At 43.1% G+C, this 23,182-nt stretch overlaps 1 protein-coding gene across 11 annotated transcripts in view; it reads left to right on the top strand.

Moving 5' to 3' along the window:
* The window catches only part of CLIP1 (CAP-Gly domain containing linker protein 1), a 135,705-nt gene that overhangs the window by 49,664 nt on the left and 62,859 nt on the right, over window positions 1–23,182 (top strand). For all 11 annotated transcript variants that reach the window (XM_075898663.1, XM_075898662.1, XM_075898665.1 and 8 more), the window contains 5 exons: window positions 9,679–9,803; window positions 14,589–14,805; window positions 18,444–18,641; window positions 20,717–20,820; window positions 22,509–22,569. In XM_075898663.1, coding sequence (XP_075754778.1) covers window positions 9,679–9,803; window positions 14,589–14,805; window positions 18,444–18,641; window positions 20,717–20,820; window positions 22,509–22,569 — 705 coding nt within the window. The remainder of the gene's footprint in view (window positions 1–9,678; window positions 9,804–14,588; window positions 14,806–18,443; window positions 18,642–20,716; window positions 20,821–22,508; window positions 22,570–23,182) is intronic.

Here is a 23,182-nt window from a genome sequence, read left to right as displayed (position 1 = left end):
GATAGCATTTTGCAGACTAGGTTTAACATGTTTAAAATTCACTTTTATCTCTCCTCTCTTCTCCCAACCCTCCATATAAAGTACAAAGAAGTTTGATAGGTGAAAGTGGTTACTAGGTATGCTGGCATGAAGAGGGAGCGGTAAGCCTAGGGGTAGTGTGGAATATGCAAGAGTAGTAGATGAGGCTTGATTCGCCAGTGGGGTGAAGCTGAGGTGCTTTTGCTTTACAGAATCAAAAGTAAATGCAAAATAGAAATGCATCATTCCCTCCATCTATCAGTTCTGACTTTTGCAGGAAGTTAACTCCTGCCTTTGCTCTTCTAACACTGCCAGCCTTTACTGCCCATTCATGAACGGAGCTCAACAGAGCTCAACAGATATTGGGCATATTGGGGGATATGCAGAAATCTTCAGGGATTACATGAGCTCATTTAGATATTTGCCTCGCTTTACAACAGACTATATAAAAAAGCACTAATGTCAGTACAAATTTAAATTTCATACAGACAATGGCTAACTGACTTTTTTTCTCTCTCTCAAAAAAAAAAAAAATTTCCTCCAGCATGAGAGAGTAATGTTATCATGTCATCCATGTCCTCATGCTGCTGATGCCGCCTGCCTTCACCTCTGTCTTCAGCCATTTGTTCAGGCTAGCCTTGGTACCATCCCCTCTGGCCATGGGCTGCTCCAGCTCTGGCTCCTGTTTCACATCTAGGAGGGGCTGCACTGCCAGGGAGTTACTGCTGAGGCTGGGTCCTCTCTGCCATTCGAGCCTGCTTTTCTCTCCCTGCCCCCTCAAATCTCCGTCCTCCTCCCCTCCGGGCTGGGTCCTCTCTGTCATCTGAGACAGACCCCCCCACTGCAACTCCCTCATCCCTTCTGCCAAGACCCCACATCCCCAGTCTGCTCCTGGCAGGCATAGTGCAGACCCCCTAGTATAATTATGGTAAAAATGAAGTAAGCAATTTTTCAGTAATAGTGTGTGACACTTGTGTTTTTATGCCTGATATTTTTGTAAGCAGGTAGTTTTTAAATGAGGTGAAATGTAGGCTTATGCAACACCAGACTCCTGAAAACGGTACACTGGAAAGATTGAGAGCCACTGTATTAAGTCTGTTTCTTATTCGGGAACTTTTCTGACTTCCCCATACTGCTTCAGTTTATGGGAGAAAAGCTCTTTGTCAAAATCTGGGCAGCCACTACTTTGTCCTCCTCAAGACTCTCTTCTGCCATAATCCCTACTGAACACAGCAGTCTGACAAGGAATAGGCATAACTGAAAATGCTGCTTGTCCTGCCTGCCTATGTGAACCACTATCTTTGTTTCTCTTTCATCTTCTAGTTGTGTTGTCCGACTTTTAGACCAGGGGAACCTAAGGCCTGGAGTCAGCCCCTAAATACTTGGGGCTCCCCCCACCATTGAGGAACCCATGCTGGTGGTTTTTATTGTTTCTCCCTTGCATGGAGCCCCTAACTGACTTTTTTTTTTCTTGTGGGTCAGTGGCTTCCAACCCAAAAAAGGGTCCCTATTCCTGTTCTAGACTGAGCTCTCTATGGCAGTGACTTTGTTTTGTATAATGCCAGTCACAGTGGGATTATGATCTTTGTTTGGGCTGTACAGAGTACAACCGTTTTTACTCATCACCTCGCTACAGCATAATTCTTCTTTCAGGGACAACTTATACTCCTAGGTCTATTGAACACATACTGACCCACTCCCATTTGACCATACCATGACAGGCATCTAAAACTGAAATGCCAGCTGTATTATTCTCCGTTTCTGGCCTGATAGCTGCTAGAAGCTTTTGTAAATGTGGTAGTAATAGCAGGGACCTACTGAAAATTATTAGGAATATAGTCTGTTCCTTGTCTTGAATGGGAAAACAGAACAAAAATGCTGAGCCTTCTAGGTTTGAAAAGCACAGGATCAGTTCTGCTGCAGAGAGTGGGTCACTGGAAGTCTTATGTATGTTTTATAAAGGAAATCTAGTTATGGGAGGGAAATTCAAAATGGCAGTCTTACATTGGAGAGGTGTGGATTACACCCCTCATAATGAAATAAAGTTTGACCCATTTTCTAATATGTACGGTCTTTTTTGCCATAAAGGGCATTTGAGGAGACAATTAAGATTATGATTATGTGACTATTTATTAGTGCATGTGATCTATGCACTGGAAAATGTGTACCGATAGGTGGAAGAATAGCTTAGAAATGTGTGGTGTGTGTTGGTTTTTTTTGTCCCCCCTCTTTTTTTTTCTGTGGTCTTATTTCAGGTACAGTGTTACACAAATCTTTTTATGTGTATTAATGCTTGAGAAGAACTTCATGACACTGCATGGTACCATATTCCAATCTCCCAAATATTTCTAATGGGGAAACTAGTCTCTGTCCAAAACACAATCATAGAAGTAGCTTCGAGCATATATCAGCCATAGCCAGAAAGGATCCCTGTAGTATCTTCTCTTACCTTCATTCCCATTGAAAAGAATTGCAAGGACATACAGGAGCATAAGTGTTTGGGGCATGCGCTCAGAGATGGTACTTGTCAAAGGAAGAGAAATGCTATTTCATCAGTCAGGTAGAATTTGAGATCATCCTGCTATGTTGACAATGCAAACTCACCTGAGACACCTCATGTCACATTTTTGGAAATAACCCCTCCCTCCTTTTGGCAAAAAGGTAAATACAAAATCAACAATATGTGGCTTAAATAAGGTGAGTATTTAGATGGTTTTTCTAAATTCCCTTTTTTTAACTTTTCCCAAACTCAGAAAAAAGTGACTACAGGCAGTCCCCGGGTTACGTACAAGATAGGGACTGTAGGTTTGTTCTTAAGTTGAATCTGTATGTAAGTCGGAACTGGTGTCCAGATTCAGCCGCTGCTGAAACTGATCAGCGGCTGATTCCAGGAAGCCCGGGGAAGGGGCTTCCTGTAGTCAGCCGCTGGTCAGTTTCAGCAGCAGCTGACTTGGGGACGCCTGGGGCAGAGCAGCTTGGGTGCTGCTGGGTTGGTCCAGTAGTGCTGCTGCTGGACCAACCCAGCAGCACCCCAGCTGCTCTGCCCCAGGAGTCCTGATTCAGCTGCTGCTAAAACTGACCAGCAGTGGCTGAATCAGGACGCCTGGGGCAGAGCAGCTGGGGTGCTGCCGGGTTGATCCAGTAGCGCCCAGAGCGGCGCTACGGGACCAACCACCAGCGCCCCAGCTGCTGTACCACAGGTGTCCGGAGCAAAGCTGCGGAGCACGGGGGCAGCGGGACAGCCCAGACGCGCTGTGGCTGTCCTGCTGCCCTCTGGCTCCGCGGCTTTGCTCTGCTTCGCTCCCCGTCCCCCTGGTCTGCAGACCAGGGGGACGGGGAGCAAAGCGGCGGAACGCGCGGGCAACGGGACGCGTCTGGGTTGCCCGCTGCCCGCGTGTTCCGCCGCTTTGCTTCCTCTCCCTGGTCGTCTGGAGACTAGGGAGAGGGCCTCGTTCGTAACTGCGGATCTGACATAAGTCGGATCCGCGTAACTCGGGGACTGCCTGTATTTAAGGCTGGCCTACTCTTTGGTGGATGGGTCATATACTGGTCAGATTCATAGAACTTAAGATGAGAAGGAATCACCAGATTACCTAATGTGACATTTTACGTTAATACTACCCAACAATTGAAATAAAAGAACCAAAATACTACAGCTCCCAATAGGGGGGAAAGAGGTCAACTGGTGACTGAGGCCTTTGCTATGCAGGGAAATGGTTGTGTGAGAGACCCAGATAATCCTGGCATGTGACCTGAACATACACACTGGAGAGGAAGGGGTCCCCTTCCATTCTGAGGTCTCTGCCAATTCCTACCTCATATATCTGGTGATCATGTAGCGCCTGAACAAGATTCAGCCAGTAGAACATCTGAGAGAGTACTTCAGGCCCCTCCCCCCTGAGCTAGTTAGGGATTTTTTTAAATGAAAACTTGTCTTACAGACTTCCAATTGTTAAAGATGTGTGGGCAAGTTTCAAAGCCAAATTAATATACATTTTGTAATTTGTTTTGGGATGAAGGGTATTGTGCTATATTAACTGTATCCTTCCAGGACCCGAATTCTGTCATGACATCCATAGCATAGTTCTCAGATTTGTGTCGCAGTATAAGCTATGTGCTGTAAATGGGTATGGTTCTACCATTCTTCTCACTTTCAGCTAACTGCTCCTCTGGGAGGGAGAGGGGGAGAGAGAGTGTAAAAGATGGTATGACATCCCCAAAAATATTTTTAGAACATTGTACTACTAACACAGATTTTTTTTTTTGGCTGTTTACACCGTTCATCTGAAGCTTATTTAACTGCAGCATGAATTCATATTTCCCACTGCTTGGCATTCTGTGCTAGCTTTCACAACCCAGAGGCTTATTAGAAGAAATAAGGATATGTCCAGTTTGCAAGAACTGAATCTGGAGAGCTTACAGTACTATTTCAGTTAAAATTTATAACCATTCCCTATATATTCACTAGATTTTAAGTAGATGGAAACATTGCAATCAGCCAGTCAGCTGACATTCAGTTGGGAGTAAAACCTAAACTTGACATTTGTCTATGTAACACATCATTGCACTTTTAATATTGCCTTTGAACATGTATTTGAGCATGATGTCTTCCTTCTGATTTGCTTAAAGATAAGCCTACATGTTTGTTTAGTTCACTATAGTAATTAGCGGCACAGCAAGGTAACTCAAGTTACATTAATTTAAATGTGAGACACCAAGATGGAATGACAATTAAGCCATATATATATACACACTTGATTTCTTATAACCTTTTATTGATACTTTGAACTAGTTTCTATACAAAGCCCTAAACTTTTTTTTGATGGGTGATGGGGAGAGGTTTTTTTTTTCTCCCAGGGAAAGAATGTCCAAGTAGCACAAAGTCAGAATGATTTGGACTTAGTTTTGTTAATTTATATGTTGGATGACTGGGGGAGCAATTCTTTTCCTCACCTTGAAGCTTTATGCTTTTGCAGCAGCAAATTTGTATGAGTCTTTTGCATCATGGGAATCAGTCCAGACTTTCTAGACAATTTCCTGTTCCGTAATTCTATGGAACGGCTTCATTTAACAACATTTGGAGTCCCATGTGGCTTCAGAGATTGATGAAAGCCACATTAGCAGTTGTTCGGTTTTTTTTTTAACAAGCTGAACTATGGGCTCAGTTCTTTAGTGCATACTCCAGATAACTAATCAAACTAGGTTTGCCAACTCTCTAGGATCAGCCTAGAGCAAAAGCCTGTCAGAGGGCTAGATCCAACCCACTCAGCAGTGCCCAGCCCTCCTCCCTAACTTGTTGCCTTGGAGCTGGAGATGCTAGAAGCTCTTTCCACTGCCTCTGTTTAAAGGGCTCTCACCTTTGCCGTGGCTGCCAGGCAACGGCAACTGTGGGGAAGGAGCAAGGCCTTTAAATAGAAGCAGTTGAAAGGGTTCTCTTGTCCCAGGCTGTGCTAGGAGCAAGGCTGGGAGCAGCAAGGCCTTTAAATAGCAGGAGTTCAAAGGACTCTCACTCCTGCGCACCATTAACGTGATGCTGGAGAGTGCAGAGTAGGCCTAAGCCCTTTCAACTCCTGCTATTTAAAGGCCCTGCCCTTTCCAACCCAGGCCATCGCATGCAACCACTTAATTTTTTCAAGTGGCACCCCTTCAAAAATTATTGCCCACTCATGGCCTAGAGTCTCTTGGAATCAGCATCAATCTCCCAATGACTGTTGAAATCCATCCTGGAAATTTCTGTAGGATATTAGCAGCCTTACCGGGCGTGGGCTGGGTCCTTCAGGACAGGGGACTGGAAGTGTGGGGGCTGCTGGTCTTAGGACAGGACCTGGAGGATCTGAGGGGTGGGGGCAGGAGCTAGATGGGGTGAGAGTGAGATCAGGGGTGAGAAGGGGCTCAGAGTGGGGGGGGGGGGGTTCCATCTCCTTTCCAGTTCAGGCCATTTCCCTCTGTCACTGCCACCAAGGGCCAGGAACAGGCAGGGAAAGGATTTGAGGCAGGAGGGCTACTTAGTCGGTGTGCTGGTAGACAAGATGGCGGAGCCACAGGCCTCTGGCCATTCCTTTGGTGAAACAACGAACCCCAGTAGACCCTCTGTACGATAGCTCTTCCCTTGGGTTCACTGCCTCCAGTGGTCCATTCTCATATTACGTCCCCTTTGACGAGCAGCCCCCCCTTTTGCATGCGGTGGAAAACAGTCCTTTTCCCAGGGCTTCTGGTTGTTCCAGCCCAACCAAACCCCGACCTTGCTTAAGTGAGGAGAAAAGGAAGCTGCATACCAAACTTTGTGATTTTACTTCTTACCGTTTAGGAGGTGTTCTTGAACGGGGGTGGGGGGAGATCCTGTTGGAGGAAGAAATCTAAATCTCCTGGAATAGCTTTGGAGTTGCCAATCCTACATCCAGCAAAATAGTTCATAACTTTCTCTAAATTCTGAACACTTAAATATCTAACGGCAGATGTATAACTTCTTTGCAACACTAGAAATCTGAAATAAAATGAAATTATACTAGAGATTTAGGGGCAGAATTTTTATAAAAACTAGAGACTTGGTGAAATCTCATACTACAGTGGGGTTAAATAGATGGCTATTTTACCAGAAGCTCAAAGGTTAATTTTAGTTCTCTAAGTTAGTCTAACACTCTTGATTGTGTAAAGTACAATGGTTTTTTAATGGCGAGGAGTGTGGGATGGAGGCAGCTTAATGAATCGGGGATGGACTTTGCAGCTTTTTTTTTTTTTTTAAGATTTTATTTTGAGAACAGGTTATGCTTATGTGGTGTCTGGTTAGTTCTTGAAGAGGGAAGAGTGGGATTTGTAGGAGTAGAGGACAAATTTGGACTTTCAGGATAGTTCTTCCAATACTGACTATGAAGTGTTATAATTAGATAGACCATAGTGTAAACAAGGTTTTGGGATCCTCTGACTTCCGCCCTGTCAGTTTAGATTTTTTTTCCCTGTTGATCTCTTAAGAATGAGGACAAACACTGGCTTTTGTGTTCCAGAAAAACCAAATACCAAATGTTTTCTTATGACGATATTTAGCTGTGTTTTTTGTTTAATTTTACAGCTAATTTTTTTTTCACAGGGCAAAAATTATTTTTATATCAGCATAAAAACCAAGACAAAAAGATTCTTTGCAAATTGAAAGGAACCTGTATTGCGGGAAAAAAACAGGTCTGCCTTGTTTAGTATGTATGAAAAGCACCAGAAAGGCACTTTCCTGCTTTTATTCTCTCACCCCCTTCCCCCATTTTAGAAATACACATGGCACCTCTAAAATACAGGATTCTCTGGTCTGGCAACATGCATGGTCCTGCATGACCATTGATGTTCCAAGATCAGAATCCTGGTGTGTGGCATGAGGGTGGGACCCTGGGAGCCGATGAGCAGCTCAGTTGGGCTGCGAGTGAGGAGCCTCAGGAGCTGATGCATGGCTTAACTAGGCTGCAAGGTGGGGAGGGATGGGGTTGGGACCTGGTGCATGGTTCAGTTCTTAGGAGCCAATGCACAGTTCAGTTAGGCTGCAAGGAGAGGCTCAGAGCCTGTGTGCCTTTCAGTTGGGCTGTAAGCGAAGGGGCTGGGAACCAGCATGTGGCTCAGTTGGGCTGCATGGGCTGGGGGAGAAATGGGGGGGGGGGGGTCCAGAACATGGCTCTTCGGGGCGGTCGGGGGGAGCCAATGCATGGCTTATCTGGGTTGTGGAAGGAGCCAGGAAGCTGGGTGGTGGGGGAACTGCAGCTGGGGGCAGAGGCATAGCAAGAGTTATGCATGTGGGAGCAAAGGAAAAATTTGTGTTGTCTCCCTGCAAGGCTCTAAACGGCTGAGCCAGACCTGGGGTGGGGAGCTTGTACCATATCTTCTCCCGCCTCCCTCCAGTTTGGGGCCGGGCTCCACATGTGCTAACCTGCCAATGAAGATGGAGGAGGGTTGGGCTGGGGGTGGAGAGGTGGGGAAGAGGTGGCTTCAGGTGGTGAATGGAGGAAGATCAGGTGAGCAGAGGGGGCTAAATTTGTACCCCCTTAGCATGGTGCCCTGGGCAACTCCCCCTCCTCGCTATGCCACTGTAAATAATCCACCTCTTAGGATATTTATCATTTAACGAATTACTTATTTTACTAACTACAGACAAATATAAATTATAATTTTGTGGTTTACGTTCTGTTAAATAATTTTTTCTCCTTAATTTGTTCATATCCCATTCTCATTAGATTCATGTTTTTTACTCCTCTGGCAGGGAGCCTGAAATAACCTCCCCTGGTCTGGGAGAAATCCCTCATCTAGGACCAGTCAGATTCCAAGGGTGCTGGGCCAGGGAGGTCCAACCTGTGGAAGAGACAATTCTGAACTTTCCTGTCCTGATACACATATTTGAAGTCTTCTGTATCATGAATTGAAGGAGTGTTGAATCTTTAACAAGAATTCAGGCTTCTGAGATAGAGGTGTAAATAAAACACTTCAGATAAAAATCACTCTTCCTTTCAATCAGGCTTCCCTTCCTTCATGTCTATTAAGTCATGAAGCTATTAGTGCTCTAGTTATCCAGAGTTTCTAGGGAAAATGGGGTAGACAAGGTCTTGAGTTGCTTGTTTTAAAAATAAAAAAGCTATTTTTAAAAAAAATATGATTAGGCTTTTGAACATAAATGAGAAGTATGCAATCTGATTTTTTTACCTTAATTGACCACTTGTAAGTTTCCTGTCAAAGTGTAGTTCCCTTTCCTGTATAACTTATGATGGGAATTGCGGATTTTAAAAAAGGGTCACAAATGCCCATAGTATATGAGGGAACCTCTTGAAAAAGTAGTTTTCATTGACAATTTGTGTGTATGAAACCTTGAAGTGCCTGAGGCAAGAACTGCACAAATAGGACACAACACACTGCTATCCAACCTGCAAGACTTCTGCTCAGATTCACTCAGCCCTGCAGTAGATAGTCAGCCTACAGAACACTTCTTGAAATTTCACTTAACTTCTTTGACCCTTCAATAAGCTATGTCTTATATGGACTATAGTATGCTGCAGGTAATAATAGTACATCACTGTGTCTGGAAAGGTCTCCAAACACTTCTAAATAAGTAAGTGTCTCCTTTGAGGCACTGGTTAGAGGTACATGCTGAAGAAAAGTTCCCAAAAATGCTTCCCCCCCCACTCCTATTCAAAGAGGTGCTTCCATTTGGAAACCTGCCAAGCCTCATGCTGGGTATTTCCTTTAAATGTATGAATCACTGTACTATTTTAGATAATCTGAATTATGCCAAAGAGGAAATAAAAATGCTATGGCATCTTCTTGCACCAAGTTAGAATAATAAACCATTCTTAAGTGCAGGAAAATTTAATTTAGAGTCCTAGCATTTATGGCTAGAGGGACTATCCAATCATCTTAAATTGGACCCTGGGTTATACCCAAGGTTGTCAATTCCCCACATCTGTACTGGGTTGTAGTAAATATCTCATTTAGTCATGGTAGTGGTTCTGAAGATACATCAACATGTAACAGAAGCAGTAATAAAAGTAGAGAAAACATCTCTGAATAGATACTGGTTGAATCACATTTAATACTTACTTTGGTGTGTTTATGTAATCATGCTAAATATTTTTACATCTGATTTGATGGTTAGTTTGGAAACACTGTAAAAATACATCCATGTTTTTCCCCTTGCAGGTTGGTGGCACCAAAGCTGGAGTAGTACGTTTTCTGGGGGAAACGGATTTTGCTAAAGGAGAGTGGTGTGGAGTAGAATTAGATGAGCCACTGGGAAAGAATGATGGAGCAGTGGCTGGAACAAGGTTAGTTTGTAATCCTGTAATAATAACCTTCAATAAAATAAAGTTGATGGGTTTAAACCTTGGTTTTATGTACCTTATGTGGAGACCTTCTGTTTTTTGTGCATATAGTATCTGTCATAATAACATCTAGATCTGAGCGAAGCCAGCAGTGTTACCACAATACAAATACAGGTTGAAGCTAGGGATGTAAGCGAGTACAGGCAGTCCCCGGCTTACATGGATCTGACTTAGATCGGATCCCTACTTACAACCGGGGTGAGGCAATCCCGCACTAGCTGCTTCCCCCCAGCAGACCAGGGAGATGTGAAGCTAGGGCCCCTCCTCCCCCAGCAGACCAGGGAGACGTGGTGCGGCTTTTCTCAGCAGACACCTCAGCTTGAGAATAAAGGACTGAGGGAAGTGAGGTGTGGGAGAATAAAACTGAGCTCTGGAGAAATGTTTGGCTAGAGTTTCCCCTACAATATGTACCAGTTCTGACTTACATACAAATTCAACTTAAGAACAAACCTACAGTCCCTATCTTGTACGTAACCCGGGGACTGCCTGTAGTTGGGTTGAGTACTCATAGGGTTGCCAGATGGTTTAACAAAAAATACCGAAACTCCTCCCCCCAAAGGGATAAAATTCTGTACATGGTGGAGGGGAGGAAAGGGGAAACCAAAGTTATCAAGCACAAAAAAGCCCCTCAGAACAGAACTGTGGAGCAAAAACAAAAAAAATATATATGTTTTTTAAAAAAGAGGCTGCCCCTTTAATTTGGGTGCCATTTTTAAAATCCCACAACTCCCAGCTCTAACCCTGTTAAGCACAGGGAAGCCAGGTGGGGGGGGGGGGGAGGGAGGAGGTGGCTTCATGAGCTGCACTTTTGTGGGGCAAGAGCTCCATGCAGCTTGTGAGCCGTAGGTTGGCCACAGCTGAAGGGAGGCATCATGTGGCCAGCTCCGGGGTGATCTGCTGGTCACATGGGTCAGAGCAGTATGCGCTCCGCTCCCACCCCAGCCTGGTGCCCCCCTAGCGTGGTGCCTGGCAAATGCCTCCTCTTGTCCCCCCTTCTCAACCACTCTGCCTTGCTCCTCACTCCCCTGCCCCCTCCAGATGCGGCAGGGGAAAATTTTCCCTGCTGGGTTTCCGTCTGATGGAAACAGGAGATACTGGACATTTCACATATCCAGTATCTCCTGTTTTTTTGTTTTTACCAGATGGAGCCTGCAAATACTGGACTGTCCAGGTGAATACCGGACACCTGGCAACCCTAAGTACCCAGCAACTCACTTCCCTTCCCCTTCGCTGCCTTTGTATCTGGTAGTATCGGAGACAGCAAGGAGGGAGGGAAAAACAGAAGCCTGTGCTGGGGGAACCACCTTAAAACCTAGTGTCGTTCCTCCCCCCTTCTTCCCAGCTAGAGTTGCCAGGTATCCGGAATTCTACCTGACTGTCTGGTATTTGTGCTCTTTGTCAGGTAAAAAAAATCAGAATACCAGACATGTGCAGTGTCCAGTATTCTCTGATTTTTTTTTCCCAGCTGCGCACCGGATGGAAGCCTGGCGGGGGGAGTGGCTGGAAAGCGGGGCTACGATCAGTGCTAGGAGCCTGTGATTATATAGAAGCCTGGAGGAGGGGAATGGCTTTATTATCCCACGTTCCTTTTTCTCTTCTCGACCAAAAAAATGCCGCGTGTGTGGTATTTTTGGGGGGATCATCTGGCAACCCTACTCCCAACACCATCTCCATGGTGCTGCTGCCGCCATCCCCACTGCTGTCTTGGACAGAAGCAGCAGTGGAAAGGGAGGCTGCTGTGAAGCAGCCTCTGCCCATGGCGGGCCAAGGCTTGCTGTAGGTAGAGGCTGCTCTGGCAGTAGCCCACGTTTGCGGGATGTCCCAGGTCCTTGCTGGGACCCCTTGCAGACAGGGGCTGCTGGACTTGGCTGCTGAACCTGGGTGGTTCTCACTACGTTTAAAATGCAGAGGTTCAGCAGTCCTGGCTCTGTACTGGCTCGTGCCAATCTGGTATCTACCTCCACTGCAGCTCTGCAGTTTAAATGTAGTAGGAGCTGGGCTGCCTGTGCACCTGCCACCTTCTACATTTAAACTTCAGCATTGCAGCAGGGGTAGCTCCTGGATTGGCATGAACCGGGACACAGCACTTTCACTTATTGACTAATGTAGTTGATACAAATTGTATCTTAAACTACATGATTATTCATTTACCTGCCTCTAACATCCTTAGCTGAACCTCTCTAGTCTGGCACCCTTGGGACCTGTCCGGTGTCAACAGAATTTGCCAACCATGAGAGGTCAATATGGTTTAGCACAGGGGTCTCCAACTTTAAGTACTAGATCACTTTTTGAATTTAAGTGCAGTCCAAGATCTACTTCAAGTATAAATACTCTTGCCCCACTTCTTTCACCCCTTCTCTGAGGCTCTGCTCCTGCTCACTCCATCCTCCCTCTTACCCTTCCTCAGTCACTTTCATCAGGCCTGGAACTTTAAAACTGCTCGGCACGGCATTGCGCCGTGCAGCCTAGCTCCAGGTTTGGAGTCCGGGGACTTCTGGGGCCAGAGTGCAGACTCAGGCCCCACAAAGTGGAAGGCAGAAGGGAGAGAAGGGGGAAAACTAGGGGGAAGGGGTGGGAGAAGGGGCTTGTGCGGAGGGGGAAGAAAGGGGACAGGGTAGAGGAGAGACAAATGCCAGGGGGCTAAGTGCAGACAATGAGGAAAAGGGCAGGAGGGGAGGTGTCAGTGGGAGGGGGACGCTGGGAGAGGAGAGGGTAAGGGCATTGGGGGCTAGAGGAGGGGAGGGAGAGGTGCTGGAAGAAGGTTTGAAAGAAGGGGTGGGCATGAGAGGTGGGGATGGAGCAAGTCATGTGTGAGGGCACAGGGGCATGAGGGGAATGAAGGAAGAGTGGTGGGCATCAGGGGGGAAAAAAGGGCAAAGGGGGTGGGGCAGGGCAGTAAGGGAAGGGGGAGGCACCAGGAGGGTGCCGGGCTAAGGGAAGATGCAGATGCCAGGGGATTCTGGGGGTGAAGCAGAAGGGCAGACACCTGCAGGGGAGGGACCAGCACCAGAGGAGAGAGGCAGGGCAGTTGTGTAGAGGCAGGTGTTTGAGGGGATGAGGAGGAGCAGCTCACATGATCAGAGTGGGGCTACTGGAGGAGTAGGCACAGAGGGAGAGAAGGACTGGTGGAGGGGGGCAGGTCGCAGGAGGGCTGAGGGTAGTCAGAAGGGCAGGAGTCAGGACAGCAGAAGAGGGTGAGGAGTTTGGGGGCAGCAGGCACCAGGGGAGCTGATGGAGACATGGCAGGAGAGAAAAAATGTAAAGGTTCATAAAATATTAATAACTTGGGTGCCACAGTGGCACATCCAAACAAGCCACATGAACTCAGTACTGGTGCACAACACAAAATTCATTCTGCTCATGGGAGGAAACTCTTAGGCTATGTCTACACTGGCAGCTTCTTGTGCAAGAAGTCTTGCACAAGAACACGTCCACACTGCCATGTGCGAGCTGTATTTTTGCACAAGAGCATCCATGGCAATGTGGATGCTCTCTTGCGCAAGAAAGCTCTGATGGCCATTTTAGCCATAGGGATTTCTTGCGCAAGAAATTCCTGCCGAGCATCCACACTGTCGTCTTGCGCAAGAGCAGGCGGGCAGTGTGGATGCTCTGTGGGTTTTTGCACAAGAACGGCTATACTTGCGCAAGAAGCCGCGAGTGTAGACATAGCCTTAGAGGGAACACTTCCCCCAGCCTCACTGCTCCGAGTTAATGTCACACACAGTGAGTTAATGCAATTACAGGATAGTTGCATGAGGGGGGGTTTGCTGGGGACCAAACTAATTCCTGTTGGTAGGAGGATGGTGGGAAATGTCCTTCGAGAGGGATGACATGACACCTTTTACTTCTGGTCATGTGTCACCTCTAGCGGCCTGGTTAATGGGGTCAGAGGGTGTGGCTAATGGGGCACCACCAAAAATTATACAAACCTGCCTCCCCTGGAGGCATCTTGACATCAGCAGCTTCCTTGCCCTACCCTACCCTGCCCAACAAGTAGGAGACTCCCCAGGGGAGGGGCAGCTCCAAGGCAAAGGGCAGGAGATGCCCAGCATTTGGGGGAGGAGCAGCTGAAGTGCTGGCACTTGTTGGCCTCTTGGCCAGACCGGTCAGGATCACTTGTCAGGCTCCAAGATCTACTGGTAGATCCCGATCTACTGGTTGGTGATCTGGCAGCGTTACCAATATTTCCACTGCTTTGTGGGCTCTTAGAAGATATTTAGGGGTAAATTAAAGTTAAATAGCAGCATAGAACACTGAGAAGCCTAGACTGGTGGCTAGAAACAAACTTTGTGAGACTATGGAAAAACTTGGCCACACCAATGATGAATTGACATCCAGCTAACTAAAATCATGCTGGGCCATGGATGTTACTGGACCAGAGTGTTGAACTAGAGAGAATGTAATTTAGTGAAGCTAACGGAGGGTATTGAAAAGTTTCCTTTTTGCCTGGAAGAATACGTATAACAGAAGTAAAATGGCAATTTAACTGCTAAACCTGAATGGAATTTATATGTTCCAAGGGCTTTCAACCTACTGAGTTTTCTGCAAGAGAAGTGTTAGAGCTTCTGAGAAAAGAGGTTGTAAGAATTTTAAAATGGAAAAGTCTAAGCTCCCTAAATACCAGGAACCTATTTTCCTTGATGTGGAATTTCTTAGAAGTTGCCATTCTATAATAAAAAGGCAATGTAGTCTCAACCTATTGAATGCCTTAATTTGTTTTTTCTAAAGGTATTTTCAGTGTCAGCCAAAATATGGCTTATTTGCACCAGTTCACAAAGTTACCAAGATTGGATTTCCATCTACCACAACAGCTAAAGCCAAAGCAACTGTGAGAAAAGTGATTGCACCATCTTCAGCTCTGAAACGCAGTCCAAGTGCATCCTCCCTGAGTTCTCTCAGTTCTGTGGCATCATCAGTAAGCAGCAAGCCAAGCCGTACAGGACTAGTAAGGTTCTTTTTCTATTGCATGCTTTACATTTCGAAACAGAAACCCACATGGGCGCATGCCTGTGGTTTGCTTATAAATTAGGATAGATCAGATCTTGAGATGAGCATAATATGTTTCATTGTGCTCTTTTGTTTTTCACTCAAAGCATGCACGTAGGAAATCCTAGCTAGCCCTGAAGAACAGATGAAGGTTTATACATTTACTTTTTGTATATTTTAACAGTTAACTCAAACTAAGTAAGTTTTTTGCAATAAGAAAGTGGCTTATGCTACCAGCAAAATGAAAGGCATCAATGTACTCTAGAACCCATGTTGTAGAAGATTTCCATTTTTCCAGGGGTGCTTCTCTATTAAAGCTACATTAACAATTGCACGCTTGGTGCACATTGAAGCTTCCAGGGATGAACTCGTTTATGACTAAACGTACTATTAGAAGCCTCAAGTAGGCAAAAATGCATTTTTTTCCACTGGAAAGATTTATGCATAATGGTCAATAAAGAAATATAACATGGAAAGCCAATGCCTGCCTTTGCTGATAAGAAGCCTCTTTCTTTCCTTAATTTATTTTTATTTTTACTCTGAGCTTCTGAAGATTCAAAATAGTGTTGAGATTAATTTTAACAAAGTACTAATTTGACATAATGTATTTTATATTGATGTTCATTTCTAAAAATGTTATATATCAGTCTTGGGTCATGTGTAGTAAAAGGAAACTTACGGCTTCTCAGGGGAAGCTTGATATCAGACATCTTCTGTAGCAAGTAGACAGCTGGAATAATTTTATATTGCACTACTCATCCTAGAAAATTCCAAAACTTGTGTATTAATTTTTGGGAATTATAAAAGATGATTATTTAGGGACCCATTAATCAGCTACTGAAATGTGGCTATCACTAGAATGAAATTGAGCAGCTAGCATATCATTCTACTGAACAGCTGGTTTAGGACAGGGAAGTTTATTGTTACCATAATCATTTGAAACTGAAGCAGATTTCACCTGGGGAGAAGTAATTAACTGAGTCAATGCTTGGTAGGGACAACAGGATTAACAGCTCATTACAAAAAAGTACATAGATCTTTAGTTGCCACAGATGAATGGCCCCTTTTGATTTTCAGGGGTTGTCTTGCCTGTGGATTGACACTGTAGTGATTAATCCACCAGCGGTTGATTTATTGCATTTGCTTAGACAAAATAAATCAACCTGTAAGCGCTCTCCCATTGACACTCTGGTGCTCCACCAGGTTGTGAAAAGTAGCCAGAGTCAACGGGAGAGCAGTCCCCACTGACCTTACTGTACAGTTGGTGATATGTTGGCTTCAGGTATGCTATTTGGGTAGCTGAAATTATGTAGGTTAGATTGACTGAGGGTAGAGGGAGGAGATGTAGTGTAGACTTTCCTGGAAGATCTACGTCTTGTGACACAGTGCCCCTAAACATATACAGGTTCATTGTTCAGTACAGACTCTCAGGGAAGAAGTTCTCTTCCTCCTTATACTCCATTCTGACTGAGGATGAATGCTTAAAGGTCCAGCCACAGCAGAGTTTCTGCTTGTCAAAATAATCTTTTGATATTTTCCTTTCTAAGAGCAAAATCTGTATACTACAGAAAGCCCCATGTTTCTTTGTTAATGTTTACATTGTAATTACAGCAGATCTCTGACTCTGAAATTCCAGAAATAGTGTATTCTGGTAAATTCCTGATAGGATATAAAATTATCAGACTTCTGCCCATTCTTCTAATTTATTCAAGGCTCTATTTGCTTGCTTATGTAATGAGTAGCCGCCACCAAGGTAAAGGAACCTCTAATGTAGAAAAGCTGCCTTTGACAATTTGAGTCTGCCCCCTAACTTGATTCCTTTAGTCTAGCCCTGAAACTGCTAGATAATTAAATGAAGTGCTTTGAAAAGCCACAGAACTGAAGAGACGCAAGATAATTTTTTGACATGTTCTTGGGATTGAGAAATATTTTGGAAACACTGAGGAAGTAAGTGTGATCCAGACTTCAAAAGTTCAGTGCTTGGCTTTGTTAGACTCTGGGGTAATTATGCCTAACTTTTTATATCACTCAAGCATAGTACCTGCATTGTTTCTTGGAAGGCTAGTCTGTGAATAGCCAGTTTAGAAATGATAGAATCTGCAATTCCCAGTGGTCAAGAGAAGGATTTTCTAATATAAGAAAATGGCACAAACCATTCTTTATCATTTAGAACATAGGGAAATCTAGCTCAATGTTCTCCTCCATCAGCAGTCCCCATTGGATGTAGCAGTATTGTTCAGTTATCTAATCTTTGGCAAGACTATAAAAGAGACAGGTTCCTATTCTTGGTCACAATTACTGTACTAAGTTTAAGACTAATCTGCCCAAAGGAGCAAGGTTGTGATTTTGAATAATTGAGATATTGATAGGAATCACAGGAAGTAGGAGCAAAAACACTATCTCTTGTTTAAAACAGGGATGGGAATCTAAGGCCCAGGTTCCCAGGATCTGGCCCCTGAGCCTCCAGACTACTTCCCCTCCCCCACCAAGCATTGGGAACCTATGCTGGCACTCCAGCCAACACTACCCCTTGCCTGACTGATTTTTTTTTTTTTGTGGGTCGGTAGCTCCAGACCCAAAAAAGGTTCCCTACCCTGGCTGAAAACCTGGGAAGAAAGTCTGAAATACTAGATTTCAGAACGGTTGTTACATATTATAACAAATTTACTATCTCAATTCTTGCTGTACCCACAACTTGTTCAATATCTGTTTCTCATTAGTAGAAATTCTTCTTGTATTTTGAGTTCTGCCACTTGCTCAGTGCAAAAAGTTTTGACAAAACAGACAAGGGGCACTCTAAATTCTCATTGAGCATTGTAACCACCAATTCAATTAAGTGGATCAATGGCTACATTAATCAAACAAAGCCTTAGTCTCATTGATTTATATTAATTTTGTCTGTCCAAAATAGTTCTTTCCAAAAACTATAAGTTCAGCTCAAATCAGAGTGACTTTTGTAAGATATGTACTAATAGTGACGACGAGGACTGTAGAACTTTGCCTTCTAACCAAGGAAAATTTCTATTTGCTTCAGTGAGAGATTGTCTCAAATGAAGAGAGAAGAATTTTACTCTGAGCATCCTTCATAGACAAGAAAGATGGTAGTGGAACTTCATGAGGAAGGCTTTTGATGATTGATTTGAAAACCAAAAGTATTACTAGATTGCAGAAACTGACCCAAGATTATGACTCCATATATAAGGGAAGAATGTCTAACTTCACTATAAGGACATTTTTATACTTAGCTGGCGCTCATGCAAAAAGTTAGTGCAGCAACCTAACAAGCTAACCTTAATTCTACAGTATCCATCTTAAAGAGGCCAGCCTTTTGTTTTCAGTTGAATTCTTCTGCCTCCTACACGCTACCTGCTGATGTCCACGTAACATCTTGCTGCAGTCATGTCCCAACTAATTTGAAATTAACTTTAAAGCAAGAAATTAATTACTTTCCTCTCATTGATTTTAATATATAAAGTGTGTGGAGAGCTGCAGTCAGGTATAAATAGCATATGCTTAGCTAGCTAGTGCCCAAAATCTTTGTTCAATAAGACTATAGCCTTTGATGATGATGTTTTTAATGCATTTGCTTATTTGAAGTTAACAGAAACATCTTCCCGATATGCAAGAAAAATTTCTGGCACCACTGCTCTCCAGGAGGCTCTAAAGGAGAAGCAGCAGCATATTGAGCAACTCCTGGCAGAGAGGGACCTGGAGCGGGCTGAGGTTGCTAAAGCAACAAGTCATGTAGGGGAAATAGAGCAGCAGCTAGCATTGGCTCGAGATGGACATGATCAGGTGAGAAATAATGCTGCTCTTTGGACATGATTAGGATGGCTGACTTCACACACTAGGTTTTATTATTTGATTAAGTTAAGGAATAATGGGCACTGTTTTAAAAGTGAATCTTGTTTGCAGCCACTTCACTTTCTTGATTAGGGGGTGGGGAACCTAAGGCCTGAGGGCTGGATCTGGCTCACGGCTTGCCTGGATCTGGCCCTCAGGGTTCTCCTCTTAGCTGGCTCCTACGCTCTTCCTCCCACCCAGACCCCACATCCCAAGCCTGTGTCCCAGCAGTCCCCTCCCACACACATAAACCCCTCATTTTTGGCCCTTTCCCCAGAGCCTCCAAGGCCCCACATAAGTTACTAGTTTGGGACACCCTAGCCTCTGGTGCAGCCCCTGACTTATTTTACTGTGGGCCAGCAGCCCCTAAGCCAAAAAGGTTCTCCACCCCTATCCTAGAGGTTCCTGTGATGGTGAAGTTGAAACTTTTTAAGAAACTATGTTTATAGTTCATTCCAAATTTTAAGAGGTGATATTTGAAAAACATTGTTAAACATTGCACAGTCTCCTGAGGAGTTCAGCAGGGGGTGCACTCAGCATTTGTTGTTAAAATTACATATTGGAAACAATCTTTAGGCAATAATCCCTTAATTAAGAAGTTCAGAATAAATATTGTTAATATTTTCAGATTGTAGACTAGAGACAGAAGCTACCAATTTGGTGCCATCTCGTCTATTTTCTAAGTGGCCATTGCAGGATTATTCCCTGTAACATATCAGTTTTATTCCTTCATCCAGTTTATTTTTACACATCCCAAATGTTGATGCTTCCATCATATTCCTTGAGACACCATTCCATATTTAATGAACTGAAATTCAACACTGATTAATGCATACAGGCAGAAAACTAATCCCAACTATATTTACATTGCTATGGGTTCTAAATTAGCTGTTACCATCCAAGAAAGTTCATGGAGTCACCTTGGACAGTTCTCTGGAAACTTCCACTCCAGTGCTTAGCAGCAGTTAAACAGGTTAGCAGAATGTTAGGAACTATTAGAGGGATAGAAAATAAGACAGAAAATATCACACTGCCACTATATAAATCCATGATCTGCTCACACCTTGAATAGTGTGTCCAATTCTGGTTGCCCTTTTAAAAAGAATCTAGAGAAACTGGAAAAGGTTCAGAGCATGGCAGCAAAGATGATCAAGGATATAGAATGGTTTCCATACAAAGAGACATTAAAAGTATTGGAGCTGTTCATCTTAGAAAAGTGATGACTAGAGCAGATGTGTATGATAGAGGTCGTTAAAGTCATGAATGATGTGGAAGATGTGGAAAGACAAGTATTTACTGTTTCATGTAATAAAAATCCAGGGGTCATTTAATGAAATTTAATCAGCAAAGGTTTTGATACAAACAAGAGGAAGTACTCTTTCACATAACTAACCTGTGAAACTCAGTGTTATGGATGCAGTAATGATCAGAAGCATTAAAGAAAAAAACCTTAATGGAATAATGTTCCGTCAATGCTTACTATTTGGTGAGGAATACAATCCTGTTCAGTGTATCACTGCACGAAGCTGGGAGTAGAAGACAGTGGTGGATTACTCAATTGCCCTATTCAGTACAGTGCCCTGAAGCTCTGGAACATGCTACTGTCAGAGACAGGATACTGAACAAAATGGACAATGGTCTGAGCCAGTATGAGAACTCTTACATTGTTAGAGCTCACTTCAGGAACTCTTAGTCAGATATAATATGAAAAGAAAGATCCTGGCTATCAAACTAATTCCTTCTAATTAATCCCCTATATGCTATACCTTCCTTTGCTGCTTATATTATCGGTGCATTGGTAAATGGTTATCATATTCCTCTCCCCTGGATTGTCATTTTTACCAAGTAATCTTTCCATATATTCCTCCCTACAGAATAAGTTGACTGTCTATTTTGCATAGTAGTTGACCTGCAAACAGTATGGCTTTCTTTGCCCTTAAATAGAACCCCGTATAAACTTCTTTGAGTAAATATTGACTTGCCTAATCTTTTTACTTACTAAATTCTATGTCATTACTACTAATTAGCATGTACTGGAAATGGAAGCGAAAATGGATCAGTTGCGGGCTATGGTCGAAGCTGCTGATAGGGAAAAAGTGGAGCTTCTCAACCAGCTTGAGGAAGAGAAAAGGTGAATCAAAAACTTTACTTGCGATTTCTCTCCATCACAAACAAGGTTTTGTTTCAAATATGGTGGCTTGCCAGTAACAGACTAATTCCAAATAGGACAAATCTAGGGTGTTGTGACTGCTGTGAATTTACTCACATAGTTCATGCTGTGCAGTTGCTTAAGCAAACTTGCAGCCTGCAGAGTTTCTGGTATTGAAGCAGCCTCTGCATGTTGCAACACATAGGGCTTAAAATAAGAACTTTTTCTATTGTAAATAGTGTGAGCTTGTTTTCACTGACTGCCAGGGCAGCAGGGGACTACTTTAACAAGGCCAATGAGGACCAGAGAGCTCACCTTCAGCATATTGACAAGAATGATAGCTGTTTCTGTACATGACTGATACACATTTAACTGAAGCAGCATTTTGCAGCTTGGGAAATGTTCACCATTTCAGCTGCATGGTATTCCTCCCACTTCCTCTTTAAATATTCTATTTATTTTGTTTTTTGAAAATTCTCTGCACTCTAGTTAATTCAGTCTCATTCAGTAACTTGAACTCTAGCTTAAATTTTTCACTTCCAAAAGCAGGGAGTTATATTGATAGCATGGTAATTACTGTTTAGATAAATACAGTACTAAAATCTTATTATTCTTTTCCTTTACACTAATTGTCTGAAAGACCCTGTATCCCCCAAGCCCTGTCTTTGACGAGAAGACTCAATGTGATCATCTTTAAAGCCAGTAAACAAAAATTTCCAGCCTATGCATGTTCAACGGATTAAAAGCCCTTTTCTCTCCTCTCTGCATTTTTTGTGGATTTGCAAGAACTATGGAGCTTACTCAGAATCTTACTACAGACCCCTCTTGCATGGAGCAGTTTCATACAGCCCATCTCAGTCCACTTTAAACTTGACGAGAATAAAATGGTGGGTGTAAGGGTTTGAGATCTTGTTTGTAAATACATTCTACCTACATGTTCTGAAACTTGTGTAGACAAGGCAAGTTGTGTATTAGCATGTTAGTAGAGCCCTGCACATGCAGATATATCCACTTTATATCTATGGCTCATTTTTGTGGATATAGCTAAAGATTTTGTATTTAGAACCCTGCAGATTTGTGGATATCTGTAAATTATTTTTGCAGCTGGGGAATATTTTTGTGTCCGCACAGGAGTCTACATGTTAGTTCCTTCCTCATAGACGACTTCTTCAGCTAGCCAGTGTTTGCTGCAGATCCATTTGCTTTGCCTATACTGTAGTTTTGGAACATGCATTTCTTTAAAAAAGAAGAAAAACCCTAAACACAAGTTCTTAGTTATTTTTACACATTTTCTAATTTCTTACCCATTTTTAACATAAATCATAGAAATTAGTGATGACAGCTAGATAAGTTATATAAGTAGATCATTGACTCAGTCACCATTTCATTAATTTCTATGTAATTTAAATACATTTTATTTATTTAAACTGCTTTTTTTTTTTTTTTTTTTTTTACTTAATACCGTGTCTTCCACTCTTTAAAGAGCTTCAGGATGGATTTTGGACTTATGCTTTATTTTTAATGAATTGTTCAGTGTTCTCTCATTTAAAACCAGAGTTGAACTTTTTTTGGTAATTCAAGTAATTAAAATAGAATGTTGAGTAGCTTTCAATTTCTAATGAAAAGTAAGTTAGTCATTGTTTTTTGTAAACTTCATTTATGTCTCTCAGAAAAGTGGAGGATCTTCAATTTCGTGTAGAGGAAGAGTCCATTACCAAAGGAGACCTAGAGGTAAAACACTGCCAACGCTATAAAAGTCAATTTGATAGGCTATTGTGGTGCAAACTGATGTAGAGATTATATTGCTACTACTCTGTACAATGAATGGATGAACTGAATTTGCATGTTAATATTCCAGCAGAACACCGAATAAATGGAAAGGGATCCCTAAACCTCAAATACCCAATTCTGTAGTTTGTGTAATCTTAAATAGTCAAGATCAGGCCCTGAAATATATTGTGTTCTTCTTCAGCATGGCTTAGTGGCTGCAGTTGTGCAAGAGTAATTTAATTTAGGTAAAACTTCATCCTTTCTGCACTTTCATAATCCTGCTAGTATAAGAACCCAACAATCCTGAATCAATTTTAAAGTTATAAAACTGGCAGTTAATAGTTATGTCCCTGTTGATATGGATGCTATGAAAATGTAACCACCTCAATCTTACTGGTGATTCATATAAAATTACTATCCCCACACAGCTTTTAACACAAAAACTATGAGGGCATGCTTGCTCTAAATTAAGTATACTAGTAAAGTACAAAGTATGTACTCTCATCATGATTTACCTTCCTACTTTGTCTAGCTGATAAGATATACTCAGGTCTACTCTACTATTATTATAATT

The sequence above is a fragment of the Pelodiscus sinensis genome, chromosome 15, assembly GCF_049634645.1.
Source record: "Pelodiscus sinensis isolate JC-2024 chromosome 15, ASM4963464v1, whole genome shotgun sequence".
NCBI lineage: Eukaryota > Metazoa > Chordata > Testudines > Trionychidae > Pelodiscus > Pelodiscus sinensis.
This window is presented reverse-complemented; position numbering and strand designations above follow the sequence as displayed.